At 39.0% G+C, this 19,932-nt stretch overlaps 1 protein-coding gene and 1 long non-coding RNA gene across 2 annotated transcripts; both read left to right on the top strand.

Moving 5' to 3' along the window:
- Positions 1 to 8,248: 8,248 nt before the first annotated feature.
- LOC306652591 (UPF0561 protein C2orf68 homolog) lies at positions 8,249 to 12,622 on the top strand (the record flags this gene model as incomplete). Its single annotated transcript, XM_079125402.1, is given in 6 exon segments — positions 8,249 to 8,262; positions 8,264 to 8,342; positions 8,346 to 8,353; positions 8,438 to 8,553; positions 8,816 to 8,982; positions 9,347 to 12,622. Coding segments are annotated over 6 exon segments (516 nt in total). The 3' UTR covers positions 9,479 to 12,622.
- A 3,720-nt stretch (positions 12,623 to 16,342) lies between these two features.
- LOC306652590 lies at positions 16,343 to 19,723 on the top strand. Its single transcript, XR_013761483.1, has 4 exons — positions 16,343 to 16,553; positions 16,639 to 16,720; positions 19,544 to 19,572; positions 19,657 to 19,723. It is a non-coding gene; the product is annotated as an uncharacterized lncRNA (long non-coding RNA).
- Positions 19,724 to 19,932: the final 209 nt, after the last annotated feature.

Below are 19,932 nucleotides of genomic sequence, written 5' to 3'. Positions count from 1 at the left end.
CCATCATGATGCTATGGCCTGATGTCCACCTGCTTGTAGCATCTAGGTTGATCCTGCTCTTCATGCATATGCTGCCACATATGACTATAAGCTCTCATTGGAACTGGATGTCCAAATATTTTACATGTTCTATGAATCTTATTTAATACAAATTGTGCCTCATCTGCATCTTGTTCATTCTCTCCCTGCACCATCCTCTGGAAGTTTCTTTTCCAATCCCCATATCATCAGATAAAATCATTGCATTTAAGAACTTTTCTGTGCACAGGCTTTCATTCTCTCAGAATTTCCTGTCTCTGACTGATACCTGAATTTTGAAAGCTCCATTCATCTCCATCTAGAAAAGACTCTTCCTGGCACCTTTGTCCTCCTCTACATATTAATAACAAATTCAAATTTTTTGGAGGGGAAATAAGGGTAAAATTGTTGACAGCAACATGAAGTAGAATTTGCCCCATTAAGTACGGAATTGATAGGTAGAAAGTAAAAGGAGTGTTCCACAGGAACCATGTTTATTTATCCGTATGATAATCTGGAATATTAGATAGCAATATTGAAAAAACAAGCAGGATTCTGATAGGAATATAAGAGGCTAATCATGGAAGTTTTACAAGAAACGAACCTTCTAAAAATTTAAGTAAAGAAACCAAAAAGAAATGTATAAAAAAGCCAAAGGGTCATGATAAAGATGTAATGTGATTCCTTTTTTTGGGACACTAAAGATGGGGTTAAATGGATTTTTAAAATTTAATATTTGAAGGAAGAGATAGTAAACTGTGTGATGTTTAACGTGTCACTGGAAATTGAGTATATTTTTCTCTGAAATCTTCTTTCACCTTGAGCAGATCAACCTGTGAGTTATTATAGATTTTGTACATGGTGACACGCAGTGTCTCCCAATGGTGTTCTGAAGTATTGGATCAGTAAAGCTACACCTCAATGATGTCTGTATCTACTGGTTTCAGAGGGTCATACCTGTAATTGCAGGTCCTTGAGAGTCAGAGACAAACCCCTGTCAGGTTGTCAGCAAATGAGGGAATTTACAGATCCTCTGTCATCAAATATGAAGATATGTGATTGAAATAATTTTTCTTGCAATGATACACATTCAGTACATAAAATGTGCAGACCCACACACATTCACTAATAAAATATTTCAAATCATAGTTATATTCTCCTAAAATTGTGCTTAATTTCTCTTTTAATTTAAAATATTTTTTCATTTTTACAGACCGCATTCTGATTTAGTGTATGTAAATGGGGTGCATTTCTATGGTTATACATGATGGAGATTCACACCATTCATGTAATTATACATGTACATAGGGTAATGATGTCTGTCTCTTCCACCATCTTTCATGCCCCCACCCCCTCCCACCTCTCATTTCCCTCTATATAATCCAATATTTCTCCATTCATCTCTTAACTCCCCATTGTGTATCATCATCCACTTATTAAGGGAAAATATTTGGACTTTTGCTTTTTGTGACTGGCTTATTTCACTTTCCATGATAAGCTTAATTTAAAGCTATCACTTGAAAAATAATATTTTAGGATCATAGCTACTATTCCTTTTCATTTGAATAAATTGCCATTCACATTATATTTTTTGTTATTTTAAGTATATCTGTGCATTTTTCAACAGAGTCACGCTTGGATATGCCATCAAAGGAAGAGAAGGAGTTACTTGATGGCACTGGATTTAGCCAGCAACTGGTATTCACTTGTGTCAATGTAAATTCCCAATTTCTTCCCATTTTTTGCTTCCAGAAGGTAAATTAGGACAAACTTAGTGACCTCATAGAATATTCTCTGGGCATCCAAACTTTGCAATTTTATTTTAATAATAAAATATTTAACTGGTCATGAACATGAAAATAGTTTCAGGAACCAAGGTGGATTAATTTTATACTATATGCAAGAAATTGCACTGATGTTTTTGAAATAATATTTGCATTTTCTTCTCTGTGATATACTTAAATTATGGATAAATTGGAGACTTAGGGATAAGCAGTTGAAACTAGGAACATACATAAATGCAATGACACTTGAACCCATTCATATAAAAACAGTTTCATTCTCAAAGTCTCAAAATTTGATGTCACATTATCTGTCATACTTTCCAAAGTTAATGGTATAATTCTCCATGGATTCTAGTGTCTTTTTAGAGGAAGATGACAAGGTCAAATTGGAAACATAAGTGCATGTTAACAGAATCAAAATCATTAAGAATGAGTACTTTTCTGTTATTTGCAAACATTATCTATTTAAATTTCTTTTCCTGAAAGAAATGAATGAATTAAATGAATTAACTAAAAATTTATTATACCTATTTGTTCAGTGTTGCATCAAAGACCTTGAATGAAATTATCCTAAAATTATGACACATTGAAAGTGTCTTTTTGTATACTCTTTCATGTGGTCTGTTAGTGGGTGGAGGATTTACATGTCTTTGCACAGATTTATCTTCTACTGTTACTTGTGCTTCCTGGTAGTGTGTATGTTTATCATGAGGATGTGTTCTGGGCAAATTTTATATCTAAGTATCACATCTGAAAATGAGCATGTTCTACATGGCCGTTTCACTCACCAGCATTTCCATATGGGGATAAAATAAAATCCAACAATGATCACAGCTTAAAGCAAACATTTATCACCTGTAAATAAAATGTATATTTTAAATGATCTCTAGAACACCACAAAATGAAGAGATTTGGTAGGAAAAAATAATTTTTACCTGGCAAAATGAGAACTTTGTTAAAGTTAAAAATTTTAAGGCATATTTTAAAAAGGAATGAGAATGAAAGGCATGGGAGTAAACAGAGACAGAAAAAGAAATGAGCAGGAAATTCAAAAAAATTAAGAAAAGAAAGGATTTAAAATGAGATTTTAAAGGTTTTTGGATAGTAAACAAAAAAATGGAATAAATTTCTCATCTAAAAGAATGATCCTCCCAAACTGGATCAGTAGTAGGACATACACAATTTAAACAAATCAATATCAAACAATGAAATAGAAGAAGCCATCAAAAGCCTGCCAAGCAGGAAAAGCCAAGGATCAGATGGATTCTCAACTGAGTTCTACAAGATATTCAAAGAAGAGCTCATTCCAATACTTCTCAAAGTATTCTAGGAAATAGAAAATGAGGGGACCCTACCAAACTCATTCTATGAAGCTAATATCATCCTAATACCCAAATCAGACAAAGACATATCAAGAAAAGAAAATTTTAGACCAATATCCTTGATAAATATAGATGCAAAAATGTTTAACCAAATCCTAGCAAACCATATCCAAAAACATATTAAGAAGATAGTGCACCATGACTAAGTGGGGTTCATCCTGGGAATGCAAGGTTGGTTCAACATTTGTAAATCAATGAATGTAATCCAACTTATCAATAGACTTAAGGATAAAAATCATATTGTTATTTCAATTGATGAAGAAAAGCATTTGAAAAAATAAAACACCCTTTCATGCTCAAAAATAGAAATAGTAGGAAAAATAGAGATAGTAGGAACATACCTCAACATTGTAAAGGCTGTTTATGATAAGCCCATGGCCAACATCATTCTTAATGAAGAAAAACTGAAAGCATTCTCTTTAAGAACTGGAACAAGACAGGGATGCCCTCTTTCACCACTTCTATTCAATATCATCCTTGAAATACTAGCCAGAGGAATTAGACTAAAGAAATTAAAGGGATATGAATAGGAAAAGAGGAATTCAAGCTGTCACTATTTGCTGATTCTCTATTTAGAGGATCTAAAAAACTCCAGAAAACTTCTAGACCTCATTAATGAATTCAGAAAAATATCAGGATATAAAATCTACACACATAAATCTAAAGCATTTTTATACATAAGTGATGAAACATCTGAAAGGGAAGTGAGAAAAACAACTCTGTTCACAATAAAAAAAAATACTTGAGAATTGGTCTAACCGAAGAAGTGATAGATCTGTACAATGAAAACTACAAAACATTAAAGAAAGAAATTGAAGAAGATGGAACCACCATTTGACCCAGCTATCCCACTTCTTGGCCTATACCCAAAGGACTTAAAATCAGCATACTACAGAGATACAGCCACATCAATGTTCATAGCTGCTTAATTCACAATAGCCAGATTGTGAAACCAACCTAGATGTCCTTCAATTAATGAATGGATAAAGAAACTGTGGTGTATATATATACAATGGAATATTACTCAGCCATAAAGAATGATAAAATTATGGCATTTGCAGGCAAATGGATGAAATTGGAGAATATCATGCTAAGTGAGATAAGCCAATCTCAAAAAACCAAAGGTCGAATGATATCGCTAATAAGTGAATGAGGGGGGAGGGAGGGTTTACTGTTAGGGTTAAAGTTAGGGTTATGGAGGGGGGCAAGAATGGAGGAAGGAAGGACTGTATAGAGGGGAAAGAGGGGTGGGAGGGCTGGGGGGAAGGGAAAAAATAACAGAATGAATCAAACAACATTGCCCTATGTAAATTTATGATTACACAAATGGTATGCCTTTACTCCATGTGCAAACAGAGAAACAACATGTATCACATTTGTTTACAATAAAAAAAAAGAAATTGAAGAAGACCTTAGAAGATGGAAAGATCTCCTGTGTTTTTGGAGAGTCAGAATTAATTGTGGGGGTATCTGGAATTCCATCCAGTGCTTGACAAATATCCTCTGGAGAATGATTGCAAAGACTCATCCAAAAAGGAATTGTGGGATGTTTTGCTCCGGAGCATGGTGTTGTTTTCTGCTGTGCTTTTCTGATAATATATTACTCATTTCAGTCTGAACAGATTGCTTAAGTGGATGAGTGGAATACAATAAAAATTCCAGAAAATATTACCTACAATCTGAAAAACAATTTTTTTTACCACTAACAAAATTAATAATAATTTTGCAACCATGCAATGAGTCCCTGAAAGCCTCTAGAGAAAATAGTTATAGATCTGCCTTTGTCTCCAACAGGCTGATTAAATTCTAACAATGGTGGTGGGGTAAAAGAATAACGTTTCACAACATTCCTTCCTTCCTACAAAGAATAGGTCACCTCTATAATAAACGTTGGTGCACAATGCCCTGTTCTTGAAAAAAGAGCTACATAAGGCAATGTAATTTATTCAGTAAAAAACTTGGCCATGAGAACCACTGCGATCACTGCCCTCCTGTAGCCCTTAACTCAGCAATTTAGATATTAACCAGATAGACGTAGTAGAGATGGTCGCATGAGATTACTTGTCTATTGCTTTAACCGTGAGAATAATAAGAATAGTCTTAGGTCACATAGAGTTTAGATATTAAGGAAATAAACATTGTATTAGTTCATTAACATAGTTAGATATTTATAAAACAACTGTGATTAGGTAAGGATAATCTGTGAGGTTGCTGTTTTCTGCCTATGCTTTGGAAACTTCTTTAATATTAACCACAAGACTGCCATTATAGCCTGAAGAAAAATGTATATAAACCTAGCCTTCCCCAGAATAAAGTGGGAATGATTGCACCAGAACTAGAGTCTGTGTCTTTCATTCTCCATCCATCACTGATGCTGTCTCCCCAAACCCCGTTTACCTGTGTGGAACCCATGGACTCCTGCTAGGGCTGGACCTCGGCAATTAATATTATTAACATGGTCATACTTCCAAAGGTGCTATACAGATTTAATACAATTCCAAAAAAAATCCCTGTGACATTTCTCATAGAAACAGGAAAAGCAATCATGAAATTCATCTAGAAGAAAAAGAGACCCATAATATCCAAACAACCCTGGGCAGGAAGGATGATGCAGGATGTATCACAATATCAGACCTTAAACTCTACTATGGAGCAATAGTAACAAAAATGGCATGGTATTGGTACCAAAATAGACAGATAGATCAATGGTACAGGATAGAAGACATGGAGACATACCCACATAAATACAGTAACCTCATAGTAGACAATGTAGAAAAGATAGCCTCTTGAACAAATGGTGCTGGGAAAATTGAACATCCATGTACAGTAAAATGAAATTAAACACCTCTCTCTCACCCTCTACAAAATTCAACCCAAAATGACTCAAGGATCTAGCAATTCGACCTGAGAGCCTTCACCAAATAGAAGAAGCAGTAGGCTCGAATCTCCATCACGTTGACTTTGGACAAGATTTCCTTAACAAGACACCCAGAGTGCAAGAAATAAAAGCAAGAATCAATAAATTGGAAAGATTCAAACTAAAAAGTTTTTCTCAGCACAGAAAACAATCAGTAATGTGAAAAGAGAGCCTACAGAGTGGGAGAAAATCTTTTCCACACCAACTTCAGACAGAGCACTCATCTCTATAGTTTATAAAGAACTTACAAACTTTACACTAAAAATACAAAGAACCGAGTCAATAAATAGGCTAAGGAACTGGACAGACACTTCACAGAAGAAGATATACAGGTGATAGATAAATATATGAAAAAGTGCTCATCATCCCTAGTAATTAGAGAAATGCAAATTAAAACTACCCTAAGATTTCATCTAACTCCAATTAGAATGCCTATTATCAAGAACATAAGCAATAATAAGTGTTGGCATGGGTGTGGGGAAAAGGCAAACTCATACATTGCTTGTGGAATTACAAATTGGTGGAGCCACTCTGGAAAGTCATGTGGAGATTCCTGAGAAAATTTGGAATGGACCCTCCATTTGACCCAGCTATCCCACTTCTCAGTTTATACCCAAAGGACTTAAAATCAGCATACTACAGTGAAGCGGTCACATCAATGTTCATGGCAGCTCAATTCACAATAGGTAGATTGTGGAATCAACCGAGATGCCCTTCCATAGATGAATGGATAAAGAAACTGTGGTATATATACACAATGGAATAGCACTCAGCCATAAAGAAGAATAAAATTATGGCATTTGATAGTAAATGGATGAAGTTGGGAAATATGCTAAGTGAAATAGGCCAAATTCAAAACCAAAGGCTGAATGTTTTCTCTGATAAGTGCATGACAATATATAACAAGGGGGAGTCATGTGGGAAGAGAAGAATGAAGGAACTTTGGATGGTGTAGAAGAAAATGGGGTGGGGGATGGAAATATAGTAGAATGAAACAGTTTTACCCTATGTATATGTAAAATTACATGAATGATGTGAATCTACATTGCGTACAACCATAGAAATGAAAAGTTGTATCCTGTTTGTGTACAATAAATCAAAATGCAGTCTGTAAAAATAAAAAAAGATTTTATTAAAAAAAGAAGAAACGAGAAAAATGAAATAACTTCAAAACCCCCTACAAAAAAGGACCAAAAAAAAAAAAAATCAATGTCATAAAGAACAAAAAACTGAGATTTCTCTTGTACTAATACTATAGAAAAGAAGATCCAGGATTACCTACTTGACAAACATAACTTTTTGGGGTTTCCTGTAGTCAGACATAGTCAGATATTTTCCAGCTATTTATTTGCTCTAGTCCCAAAAGGCATATCTTGCTAGTGGCATGAATAAACTAATTTCCTCGGCTATTTGTTTCACAACCCACCCAGGAAATGTTGAGGAATCTTTTCAATTTGAAGAAAACACACACCCTCCATATCGTTCATGTACACAGAGATATTGATCTTTCTAAGATGGGATATTCCCAAAAACACTCTGGTCCATGGAGCCAGGTAATACAGGTCCCTCTGATGGACTCCTGCTGTCAGTGATCTAGAGGTGGAAAAAATTCCATGTGTTTGAGGGTTTCCATGCAGCCAGTTGGAGCATGCCAGTCATGGCCTGCTTGCCAAATCTGTGATTTCTTCTAGAAACTGCAGAAAAATAAATCACCTGACACTGATTCAGCACTCCTTAATCCTTCTCTCCCTTGAATTTTCAAAATCTATTCTCCCTCACTATTCTTATTCTAAACCACCCTTTTAAAGAGTAAGTGTTCTGTGGACTTCTACTCAAATAACTTTTCAAAAGACACAACACATTCCTGATAAAATTTTCAGCTCATTCCAGACCACCACTATCCTGAGACCATATGATCAGGGCGAACACCCACCATTCTGTGAAGAGATTTGGCTGTATGTCTTGGAAGTGCAAACAAGCTGTGGCTTCTGATCTCTCCCTGGCAATTACTGTCAAAGAGCTGCAAGCAATATGTTTCAATGAAAGTGCCCATGAGGGGCGAGGGCTCCGGGCGCTGCGGGGCCGTTGGGTGAGGGCTGCCGTGAGGCCGCGGCGGGGCGGCGGCGGCTCCGCACCACGGGCTCCAGATGGAGGCGGCACCGGCCCGGGCCGGGGCTCTGCTACAAGCCCTGCCGGCGGCTGGACATGAGCCACAGCTTCGTGCACCACATCCGACGGAACTAGATCGCTGGGTACCGCCCCACCCCGCCCCGCCGCCGCCCCACGCCCGGCGGGGCCCGGCCCGCGGGCCCTGACTCCCGCCCGGCTCCCCGCAGGGACGACTACGACAAGAAGGTAAAGCAGTCCAGGGAGAAGGCGAGGAGGCGGCACACGCCCCCGCCCACGCGGCCGCACAAGCCCGACCTGCAAGTGTACCTGCTGCAGCGCCGAGGTGAGCAGCCGGCTGGCCCGCCGCCCGGCCTGCGCCTGCGCGCAGAGCCTCGGGGCACCTGGCGAGGAGTCTGCCCTCCGCGGGCCCACCGAGTGGTGTGCGAGCATCCCCGCTGCCTGGCGGAGACAGCCCGGCACAAGTACAAGCGACAAGGACGTAATTATGGAGGGATCCAGGATAACGGCCCTTTGCCTAGCCTCCCTGCGACGTGCAGAGCACAGTAACTGACCTGTGGCACTGAGTTTGCTAAGCGTTGTTTCAGACGCTTTTAGATCCTATGGTTCTACCCACCCGGGCAACCCAGACTGTGAGGAGTCCGGTGAAAGCAGCAGTAATGGTGGCTCCGAGCTGGAGCCTTCTGGCCACCAGCTCTTCTGCTTAGAATACAAGGCGGACAATGGAGAGGTGACATCAGTTATCGTGTATCAGGTACGCCTCATGGAAACAGCAGCAGCCTGAAGGTCCCGGGCTGTGGTAGAAATCACTGCCAGAGCCGGCGCCACTGTTTGCCTCAGGGCCACTGTGAAGACTGCCCCCCATGACAGCACAGAACTGCCAGGCGGTGCTGGAGTGCACAACTCAGTCCTGCCTCGGTGACTGTCAGTGGGGAGAACAGGGAGGACTTGTGACCCCCAGTTGAGAATCACTACTGCAGGGGACACCTGAGAAATGACAGGCACTGCCCAGAAGCCTTGAGCCAAATGGAGTTCTGTGAGAGTGTTATCTGGGGACAGGGAAGGTTGCCTTTCTGAAAGAAACCAGGCCCTGAGCTTCCTGACTCTTCTCCACATAGGACGATGACCCAGGAAGGGTGAGTGAGGAAGTGTCAGCACACACGCCTCTGGATCTACCCATGCGAGAGGTCCTCAAGTTGCATATCCAGGAGGAGATTGCAAAGCGCCAGAGCCGACCCTGTCCGGGTTGAAATCATTCTCTCCAGGCCAGAATCACTGCACTCGGAAGAATTCCGACTAGTGAGCCCACCCCTGGTTTGGGGATGCCAGAACTTGTCTGTCTGATCTTGAGACCCTTATGAGCTGCTGCATCCACAAGGGTGTTGCAGGGCTACACCTAGCCCACCTCCCTTGCAGCGATTCTTGTCTCTTGGCCCATTTGCCTGGCCTACTCTTGGAATTTTTTGAGAATTTTGTTTAGATAATCTGGTGCTCTGGAAGCAGAGACCTCAGGGAGAGCCAGGGTTTATAAAGCCTTTTGCCAATATGCTGCTGTCTCACTGAGGTCATACGCCTGGCCAGCCACTCCGTGAGCCGTGTTTGTTGCTTTACAGTTCTTTTCTTTCATGTTTCTGCTCAGTTTCCACCCATAGTTTCCTAGGCCCCTCTCTGCCCCCTTTTAGGTTTTTCTCTTTTCTTCATCTTTTTGCCTTAGGTGGAATCCATCAGTTCCTTCCACCCTACCCCTTGATGTGACTGTGCACCTCCTCAGCTAAGGATTTGGAGGTGGTATCTGCTTTTCTATCAAGTTCTCCAAGTTTTTCTGGCACGAGTAATACGGGAGAGACTGCTTTGTTTTTGAGGCCTGTCTCCTTCCCCTTGCATGACTTCTTCCACATTCCTCCCATGCTCCACTGCTTTGCACTGTCGAGATGGGACACCTAGGAAGAAAATGCTGGAGTTAAACTCTGAAGGTATCTCACAGTAAAACCTGCTTGGCGTGGGCTAAGCAATCCCAGCTTTTGATCCATCCCCAGCTGTCAATAGACTAAAGGGGAATTGTCTAGACAAGCTATTAAATCCAGAACAGTTTTGAACATATGTGCAAAGTGAAAGCATTAGTTTGGAGCCCCAGTTGAGAAGTAAATGAGCCCCCCTTGCCTGCCCCATGCTTTTTCCTTTCCTACCTCCAAAGAGTATGTAACTGAGTATGTCTGAGATTCTTGTGGATCCCAGGAATAGCACCTAGAGAATTTTTATTTTTCAGAATGGTCCCAGGAATCAAATCCAGGTCCTCTTGCAAGCTAGACAGCCACTCTACTGCAGAGGTACATCCTAACCCAGGGTTGGACTGAGAGGACGAGGTGCCACTCAGTGGTAGGTGACTGCCTCCCTGCACAGGCTCAGGGATCAGTCCCCAGCACCACACTGGGAGTGGGGGTGTGGTGGCATGGCTAAGATCTGAAGTATACAAGACATCCTGTGCACCCAAGTTCCAAAGCACCTCAGCTTCCCAGCACATCAGCCTGAAATCAGCCGAATGAGGAGTGTGTGTGAGCCTGTGAGCACTGAGACTCCCTGAAGCTGAAGCCCCCTGCCCCAGGGGTTTCTGTGTGGCAGGGTCTCAAGATCAGTCTGACTTCCATCTCAACCGCTTTTCCCTTAAAGAACACCTGAGGGCACTGTTGATTTTTGTCCTCTGCCCCTGGAAACTGACCCCTTGAAAATGGGCAAGGCAGCTCCTTCAGCTGCACCATGACCACATTACCCTTGGGCTACAGCTGGAGGCGTCAGGAGCACTGAGAGCCAGTGAGGGGCGAGTGCAAAGCCTGCGCTCCAGACCCACTTTGCTGGCCAGGGTCAAGTGCCTTCAGCCTGCAGTCCCAGGCTCAGTTCTGCTTTTAGAGGAGGAAGTCCCTGACCTCTACTTATGCTTCTAGCTAGAAAGTGTCTTTGGACCTGGAAGGTCAGCTACCCTCCAGCTCCTCCTGGGCCAAGAGGGCCCTGCCAGACTCTGCCCACTTCTTCCTGCAGGAAAAGGACCAGTCTGTTTAGTCTTCCAACTTTTCAGCTGATGTGACTTGAAACATGGGCTCTCACTGGAACTCTGGCTTCCTAATTGAGGTGGGGGGGTCAGCTCACAGCTGGATTACCTATTTCCTGGCTTTATAATAGAACATAGGAAGAAGGTTCCAAGAGGACTTGGGGGGCAGGGCACCTGAAACTTCAGCCTCCATTCCCGCTCTTGAGGGAAGAGGTCAAAGGAGGCAGCGTTTAGTAATTGCTGTGTCCTTTTCCGCATTTGCCATGTGATCCTCACAAAGGCCCCTCAGGCCTTTAGAAACTCCTTAATTTTAATCCTTTCTTCTTGAGACACTTTGTCTCTATCAAGGGCATGTATTTCCCACCCATGAAAGTGTTCTAACACATGTATGACTCGCAGTGTGACTAAATAAAGTGCTGCCTGTACCGCAGTGAGAGGTGGTCCTTCAGAGCTGCCTCAGTTCAGCCCCACTGCTTGCCATCACCCTTCATCTGGGGCCAGGATGCTGCCATCCAGCCTACTTAGACCTGCCTCCAGACAGCTTGCCCGTGTGACACTGGTGCTTTGCCCTCAAGGAGCATGGCCACCACATCTCTTGCAGGTTCTTGGGCTGTCCAGAAGAGGACCACCCTCTGCTGTGCAGTGCAGGGGCAGTAGCCTTAGGCTGAAGCAAACTTCGGCAGGCTACTTCAGGAGGAGTACGCATTTGACTAGTTGTGTTCTTGGTGTCTTAAAGAAAAATGTGGTGGGCATCTCTTGTCCATTTGGTATGGGGTGTTCCTCTGTTCTTAACTGAGGTTAAGACTGAATTTTAAGGCTTTTGTTTCCTGGCCACAAAGGGTGGTTACTAACAGGCGGAGGCTGGCATGCAAGGTCTCCGTACTGTGCAGAGGTGAACAGGGAAGCTTGAGTCCTAGTCCCCTGGCAAGCCCAGGGGCCTTTGAATGTGGCGCAAGAGAAGAGAGAGCCGTGTGTGCATGTGTGCATGAGCTGGGAACCCCAGCCTCTCCAGCCAGTGGGGCCAGCACTGCTGAAGGGACACCACCAGCTGGAGATGAGCACACAGTGTGGGAGCAGGCTCTTTGGGGGTGGTGAGTGCCCAGCTTGCTGTAAATTTGGCAGGATCCATGAACTCAGGGTGCTGGGTCCCCTGATGGCTCACAATTTAAATGAGACCTTTGCTTATGGAAAGAGGAGTAAGAACGGGTTCCTCTCCTACCTCTGAACTTTTTGGGAGAATCATCATGGAGTGCTGACACATATTTGAAAGTTTAACTCCCCCAAATTCCTGTCCAGGAATCACATGACCAAGAAGCCATAGGACTCACCCCAGGTTTCTCTAGGAGTTGAAGTGAGGTTAGAAGTGAGACCTGTCTACTGGGAGCCGGCAGAGCAAGGCAGGCTGCACTGGCAGGGTCGCGGTGCCCGGTGCGAGAAAGCCGTGGTTCTGTCTTCCGGTTCTCAGTGTTAGCGCTGATGTGGGTGAGCAAAGCAGTGTGCAAACTATTTGAAAGTCCCAGATGGAAGACACTTCAAAAGCTGTATTTTTTTAACCAATAAACTATGTTTACAGCAAAAAAAAAAAAAAAAGAAAGTGCTCATGATGTTGATGTTTTAATCTTTAGGCAGACCACAGGACCAAGCTCTAGTTGCTCAGAGCTCTCAGCAGATATCTGACTCAGTTTATCTTTTATAATCACCTTAATCTTGCCTCCAAAACCACTCTTTATGTCAGAGATCTGTCTTATAAGTTAATATGTAATGTATGTTCTTTCTGATATCCCAGGGCAAATACCTATATAAAATAACAAGTGAAGGGCTCCAACATGCACATTCTAATTCTGCCCAGGAGTTATGGCAGTATTTCAAATTATGCTTGATATCATTGCAAAATTCCAAGTCTCTCCTTTGCTGAAGAGGTTGTATTTGAATTGAGAGGATTCTGCCTTAGTTTCCTACCTTGTACTAAAATTAGTTCCTTTATGAATATAAGGAGATTTTGCTGTTACAACCTTTATAATTTTGAAAGTTTTAGGACACTGATGTCATACGCTTTGTGTGGATTCACTTTGATATAATGGTAAATCATGAAAAACTAATTTCCTCAAAATCAATCTCAGATATCTCCATTTTTAAAAATTCACTCTTCTGTTAATGGGAATCCGAGTTAGTTTCATAACTTTATAACTGTGACTTGTAATGCTAAAACATTAAAATTTATATGTCATGTATGCAAACTGATTTTGCTACATTGGTTTGAAGGTCAAGGAATGGGAAATCTGTGTCATATGACAATCATATTTCTAGTATCCTGAAGAATCTCCATATTGAGATTTCCAGAGAGAAAGTCTTAATTTTCATTCTCAAGGTGTAAGATTGTACTTTTCTCCCGAATCCTCCACTGCACTTATTATTTGGATACATTGAAGAGAGGAGCTTAGCTTCAGCTGGAGTGCACAGGATGTTATCTCATATACAAATTTTTGTATCACCAAATGTAATGGTCTAATCTCAAATTCCAATGACTTCACATTTTTAAATATGAAAGTGTCTAAGACTGATAATCAAAACTATATGAAACTCATTATTGCCATTATATTTACCAGAGTGATTCTGAGCAACATACAGAGGTGTCTGCTTCTTGTATATCTGGTCAGTTCCATCCAAGTGAAAAAAGAAAATAAGTGGATATGTACAAGGTAAGAACCACAAAGGATACAAAATACCTTGGGGAGAATATTGCCAAAAAATAGGGGCACTAGTTAATATAATTATCAAAGAGTGTGCCTGTTAAATAACTAGTAAGAATAAAGGAATGTAAGAAATGTCAAATGTTGTAAGGTTTCAGCCACAGGATAAATTGAGGGTATTGCTAAAGAATTGAATAATTACATTAAAAACATGTTTCTATCACAGGTAAATTTGAAAAAAGGAAAAGGACAGAAGAAGAGGCAATAAAGACTGAGAAAGGCAAAAAGTACATGGGGTCAAAAAGAAAAAAAAATCTGTGTTACTCAGGAGAGGGTAGGAAATTCAAGCCACACATGAGAAGCAAAAAAAAGCAGCATTTTCAAAATGTAAGAAGAGTGAATGTGTTTCTAGTTCCAAGGTAGAATGAGAGAAACTTTCACAAGCTTCCTGTATTATTCCCGGTTGGAAATGAAATGAGGAGTAAGGACCTGATCTTCATTTACCATAAATGGTTAGGCATGCACACAATTTAATGACAAGCAGCATGTTTGTACATGCTAGGACACTTATAGGGAAGAAATAACAACTGGAATATTAGAAAGAAGCATGAATGTTTATGGAGCATTCTACAAATCCATATATATATATATATATATATAATGTAATTAATGTTGGAAATATTACAGATCTTCTAAACTTTAATTTGAGTGGATATCCTAGGGAGGAAATTAAAACTCCATCCAAATGAACATAGAGAAATTGGAATTAGCCAAAGTTTACACTGGAATTCTGAAACTGAAAGGAATAATCTCTTGGAGAACATGTTCAAAAGCTCATTCTGACTCAGCAGGTCCTTCTACGTGTCCATAATATTCTATTGAGATTACAGTGATTTGGGTCCATAGAAAATATGTTTGGGAGTCAGGAATTAGATGTCCACTGAGGAAATATACAAAAACTGGTATAGATTCCTACATATTAGGACACAAGTAGATCAAGTGCAAATATAAAATTGCTTTCATTTTGAACATCTCTTGTAGAGTAAAAGGGACTCAAAATGCCAAGAAGAATAAAATATATTACAAGAACAAATTTGATATATTGGCAGACAAGAAGGAATGGCAAAAATCCATACAATGTTAAATGGAAAGAAACAAGCCCCCTCCTCTTCAAGTTCTTTTGGAAAAGCTAAAGGGAAGGGAAAATGATAGAGGAACACAAGAATTTTACTAGAAAATATTAAGTGGAGAGAATGCTTTTCAACTCTTCTTTGCTTTAAAATCCAAATGTGGTATACAGAAGATTGTAACCCATGGGGGCTGAAAAAATCAGGGCAACATATAGCTACCAATTACTCCCCTCTGTATCAAGTAGGCACCATAATGTGTGAGGCTTTCTTAGTGTTATTAGAATGAGTGACCTTGCATTTTTGAAGCAATAATTGTTTTAAAGAAGGCTAATAGTTCAATTCTTGTCATTCTTACTATTACCATTAATATTAATGTTTTTATCATTATTTTATTGTTGCTTTGTTGAGAAAGCATGTTTCTGGACATTTCATGAATGCACAGAATCACTGAGGATAAATTCTGAAATCTAGAAAGTAAATGTTTTAAACTGGGCTTTTTGTGCAAATACATGTAAAAGCTGTCTAGATATGCCACAGAAAATTCATTTTTTAACCAGAAATCTTTGTGATGATTACTCCTCAAACACCAACACTGTTACTCTTAGAATATTTACCAATTTATTTGAAACAAAATATTTTAATGATACTGAATAATTCTATAAGATTTAGGAACACCTTTTCTTTTGGATTGCCATGTTAGTCCCCTTTATGTCTTATCCTACAGTTTTTCATAGATGTGGGACCACATTCTTAACACAAAAGAGGAAAAACAAAATTGATTTTGGTTAAAACTGAGAACACAGTAAAAGAAGATGAACCACTTTCCCACATGAGTATGGACAAACACTCATATGTGTATTAGCAGTATTTCAAACACGTATCTGAACTAATTGCTCAGAGTACTCTCTCAGATGAGCAAATTTACTTTCTCCTGAAATCTCATCATAACTTTGGAGTTATTAATTGTAAGAAAAATGAGGGACAGGAAACACATTCAAAAATGCATTAAATGATTCTGATAGGATTCACACAGATATGCGCTGCCACATTTTTAATTCAGCTTTGTCATTAAACTTCTCAGGGTCCTTTTTTTCTCTTCAACACACAGATCAGTGTGCTTTCCAGCATTCTGCATCTTGGCATGGATATACATACCAATGTCTTAGTATTAAACATCATTGTAAAACTAATTTTACCATAGAAAATTTTATGAAAAATTTTACTAAGCCTGTATTCTTGATTTTAATTTAGTACATTTGAGTCATCTGACTTTACTCAACATGAAGGCACAATAGAAAGAAGAAACCTAAAGGTAAAGTGGTCTTCACCAATGCTAACTCCCAGCACTAGGGCCCATATTTATTCAGTAGGAACACGAGGGTAGTTTTGTTATATTCAGGATTTGTTGATTATATATCTCAATTTCTTTTCTGTACCTCAAGATTCACATGCTTCCCATAAGGTAATTCATCTTTTATATTTCTGTTACACTATTAAGTTCATGCTGGATGAAATGTAAAATGTTTGTGTAATATCTTGCCTCCAAGCACATCAAGCCTATGATTGAAAAGAAAGTTTCTCTTCCAAAAAGAGTAAAATGGAAGAAGGAAGCATGGACACTCAAATCAGGTAACTCTTGAGGTACACATTCTCTGGAAATCCTACATGAAAACTTTGGACTTCTCACATATGACATGGAATATTTTCCACAATGGGTTGGGAGGATTTTCCCCAACATGTGTGTGTTGATGACTGCATGTACATTTCAAAATATGTTGTGTTTCATGCTCCATATTTTTTTATGTCCTTCACCACTGATGTGGTCAGTCTGCAGCAATTAAGAATGGAATGTGTGATCATGTGCAATTTATGTTACTCCTTTTCTGTAAAATAAATCCATTATTTGCCAGAGAAGTATTTCCAGAAATTTTGACTGAGAGGTATAAATCAAGAAGGTACTTGCACATTCCAATGAAGTGTTTACTCATATTTCCATCCAGGTTCTGTTTATTAATATTTTTCTCAATGATGTACACTGAGTGAGAAACTTTTGCCTGATATCCATTTGATCTTTCACTGAGCCACTCCCATGGACCTCTCTGATTCTCTAGTGGATTTTGTACATCCAGATTTCAAAAATTTGCTCACCAATTTCCTAAAAAATTTCTTTCAACATAGGAAAATATTTCCATAGGAAAATTTGCATGATAAATGAAAGCAACATTCATATTTGTGGTGTTCTAGAACACATCTCATTTGAAATCTTGGGTTTTAGTCAGGAGCAGAGTCTCATATTTGTGTGCCCAATATTCTTTCTTTATTCATGTAATTAATCTTTATTCTACACAGGTGACTGAAAATACTCTATTTCCTGTATTTCTGGAAACATCCCCTCCAATCAGGCCTGCATCAACTTCCTAGTGCACTCCTGCCTTCTCACTATTTATCTCCATTTATGCACACACCCCTCATGTTCTCCTGCTTGTAACATTAAGTTTGTTTCTACTCTTTATGCATGTACTGCTTATGTATCTGTTGGCCCTCTCTGGACCATGGATGTTCAAACATCTTACATTTTGTAGGAATCTCTCTTAATCAAAATTCTGCCTCCCTTTATCTTGATCCCTCTCTCTGCCTGCACTCTCTTCCGGCAGTTCTACTTACCAATTTCTATATCACCATAAGATAACATTTCCACTTAAACCCTGTCTGTAGGTACAACATTTTCTACCTTTGGTGAATAAACTCATTTTGCAGTCTCCATTTACCTCCGTCTCTGGAAAATACTTCATCTCTGGCACCTGTTACTTTCTGAAGCTCTTAATACATGCTCATTTATGTGTGGAAATAAATAAACCTGTTGACAGTAATTTGATGTTAAAGCAGCCCCCTTGGTTATAGAAACTGATGGCTACACAGGAAAAGAAATAATTTACATATCGCCTATTTATTAGCCAGAATGGATACTGGAAAATGTCTTCGGTAGCCTCAGGGAAAGTGAAACCAGTGTATGTCATGAATTACAGGCATAATCATGGAAGTTTCACAAGACAGAATGATGGAATAATCCATACAAAAAAAATAAAATAAAATAGGAATGAACCATGCCTCCAACTCTAGATGTTTCTTTGGAAAACTTAAGTGAAAGTTAAAGTTTGGCAGAAATCTTAGATGTTAGGTAATTTTGGGTGGAACCATGAGGAAACTATGATAATGCAATTTAGCTCTTTTCAGTATATACCCCTCAAACCAAACTCCCCCCATACCTACCAGACTCCATGATGTACATGGCATCCATTTGAGTCATTCAGATGAGAAGCATATCATATTTAAATCATTTTCTTTTTAAAAGTTATTCTTAAGTATCATTATTATTATCTTTATGTTTACCATTATTATTTTATTGGTGCTTTCGAGTGAAACCAAGTTCTTTGGCTTCAAAGTAATTCACTTTATTACCCAACAAAATTCTTGTCTATAGATACCTAATTTTTTGATCAGTCATCCCTTTTATTAAAAACTTGATAAGCTGTCAAGATAAGCCACAGCAGACTCAGTTTTCAACTTGAAGTTTTTATGAAGTATATTCCTTGAATAACAGGACTGTTACTATTAGTGCATATACCACTGACAGAAATACAAAGGCTTATTAATGTTTGATAATTCTGTGAGCTTTCAGTTCCATTTTTCCTTTAGATTCCTAAATCTAAAATCTTTCTGCCTTCTCATACATTATTTTTTTTTAATGTGGAGTGTGTATCTTTGCAAAAGAGTGGAAAGAGACTTGATGTTGGTTATACCTTAAGATACAGGAAAAAAAAAAAAAAAAAAAAAAAAAAACCAGTTTCCCAGGCGGGTATGAAAAACAAGGGCATGTTATTCCAAAGGCATATTTCAGAGCTAAGTAGTTCAAAAAACTCTCTCTGATGAGAAATTGTGTATACCTTCTTCTGAAACCCCATCACAAATTTGGACTTATTAAATAGCCAGACAAATGGAGAGAAGTTCTGTACTTGTAATAAAATGAATTAAATAATTCTTATCTGTTTCATGGAAGAGATGTGTGACTATATTTTTACTTCAGCTATCATGTTAAACTTTTCAAAACTTTTATTCCTCTAAATAGGAATCACTGTGCTCTCCAGCATTCTGCATCATTCCATTGTTATATATACCCTTTGCTATGTGTTTGTGGTCATAGAAACCATGATCTTAATGTTGGAAACATAACTGCATGTTTTACTAAACCTATATTCCTAATTTTTTTTTACCATTTTTTAGACATGAGAACATTTAACAAAAAGTCCTTAACAAACACAGAAACCCCAAAGTTAATATTATCTTTATTATACATAACCACTGGGACTCAGCTCCACATTCATTAAGGAGAAAGATGAGGTTTTTTTTTATATATTCAGATTTTGTTGAGTGTATATTTCCTTTGCTTTTCAGTAACTCAGGACTCACATGTTTTCTGCAAGGTAATTAATCTTCTATGATTATTTTATGTATTAACTTGGTATTGAAGTGAATACATACTGTTTATGTAATATCTTGTCTCCAAGCAGAGGAAGCCTACCATCGTAATCAAAGATTCTCTTCCATATAAATCAAAACCGAAGAAGGTAACAATGACACTCAAATCAGGTAAATTTTTGAAGTAAAATTTTTCTGTAAATTTAGCTAAAAACTTTGGAAATGCTGGCAGTTTTCCTATTCCTAATTTTCCCCCCAAATTAATGAGAGGATTTATCCTCCAAAAGACCAAAGTCAATATTGGTATTCATGTTTTCTTCAATGATATATTCCTGCATAAGAAAGATTTTTAATATTTAAACTTT

This window comes from Sciurus vulgaris (genome assembly GCF_902686455.1).
Source record: "Sciurus vulgaris genome assembly, contig: HiC_scaffold_317_arrow_ctg1, whole genome shotgun sequence".
NCBI classification, from domain to species: Eukaryota; Metazoa; Chordata; class Mammalia; order Rodentia; family Sciuridae; genus Sciurus; species Sciurus vulgaris.
Note: the sequence above shows the minus strand (reverse complement) of the source record. Positions and strands in the feature narration are given on the sequence as shown.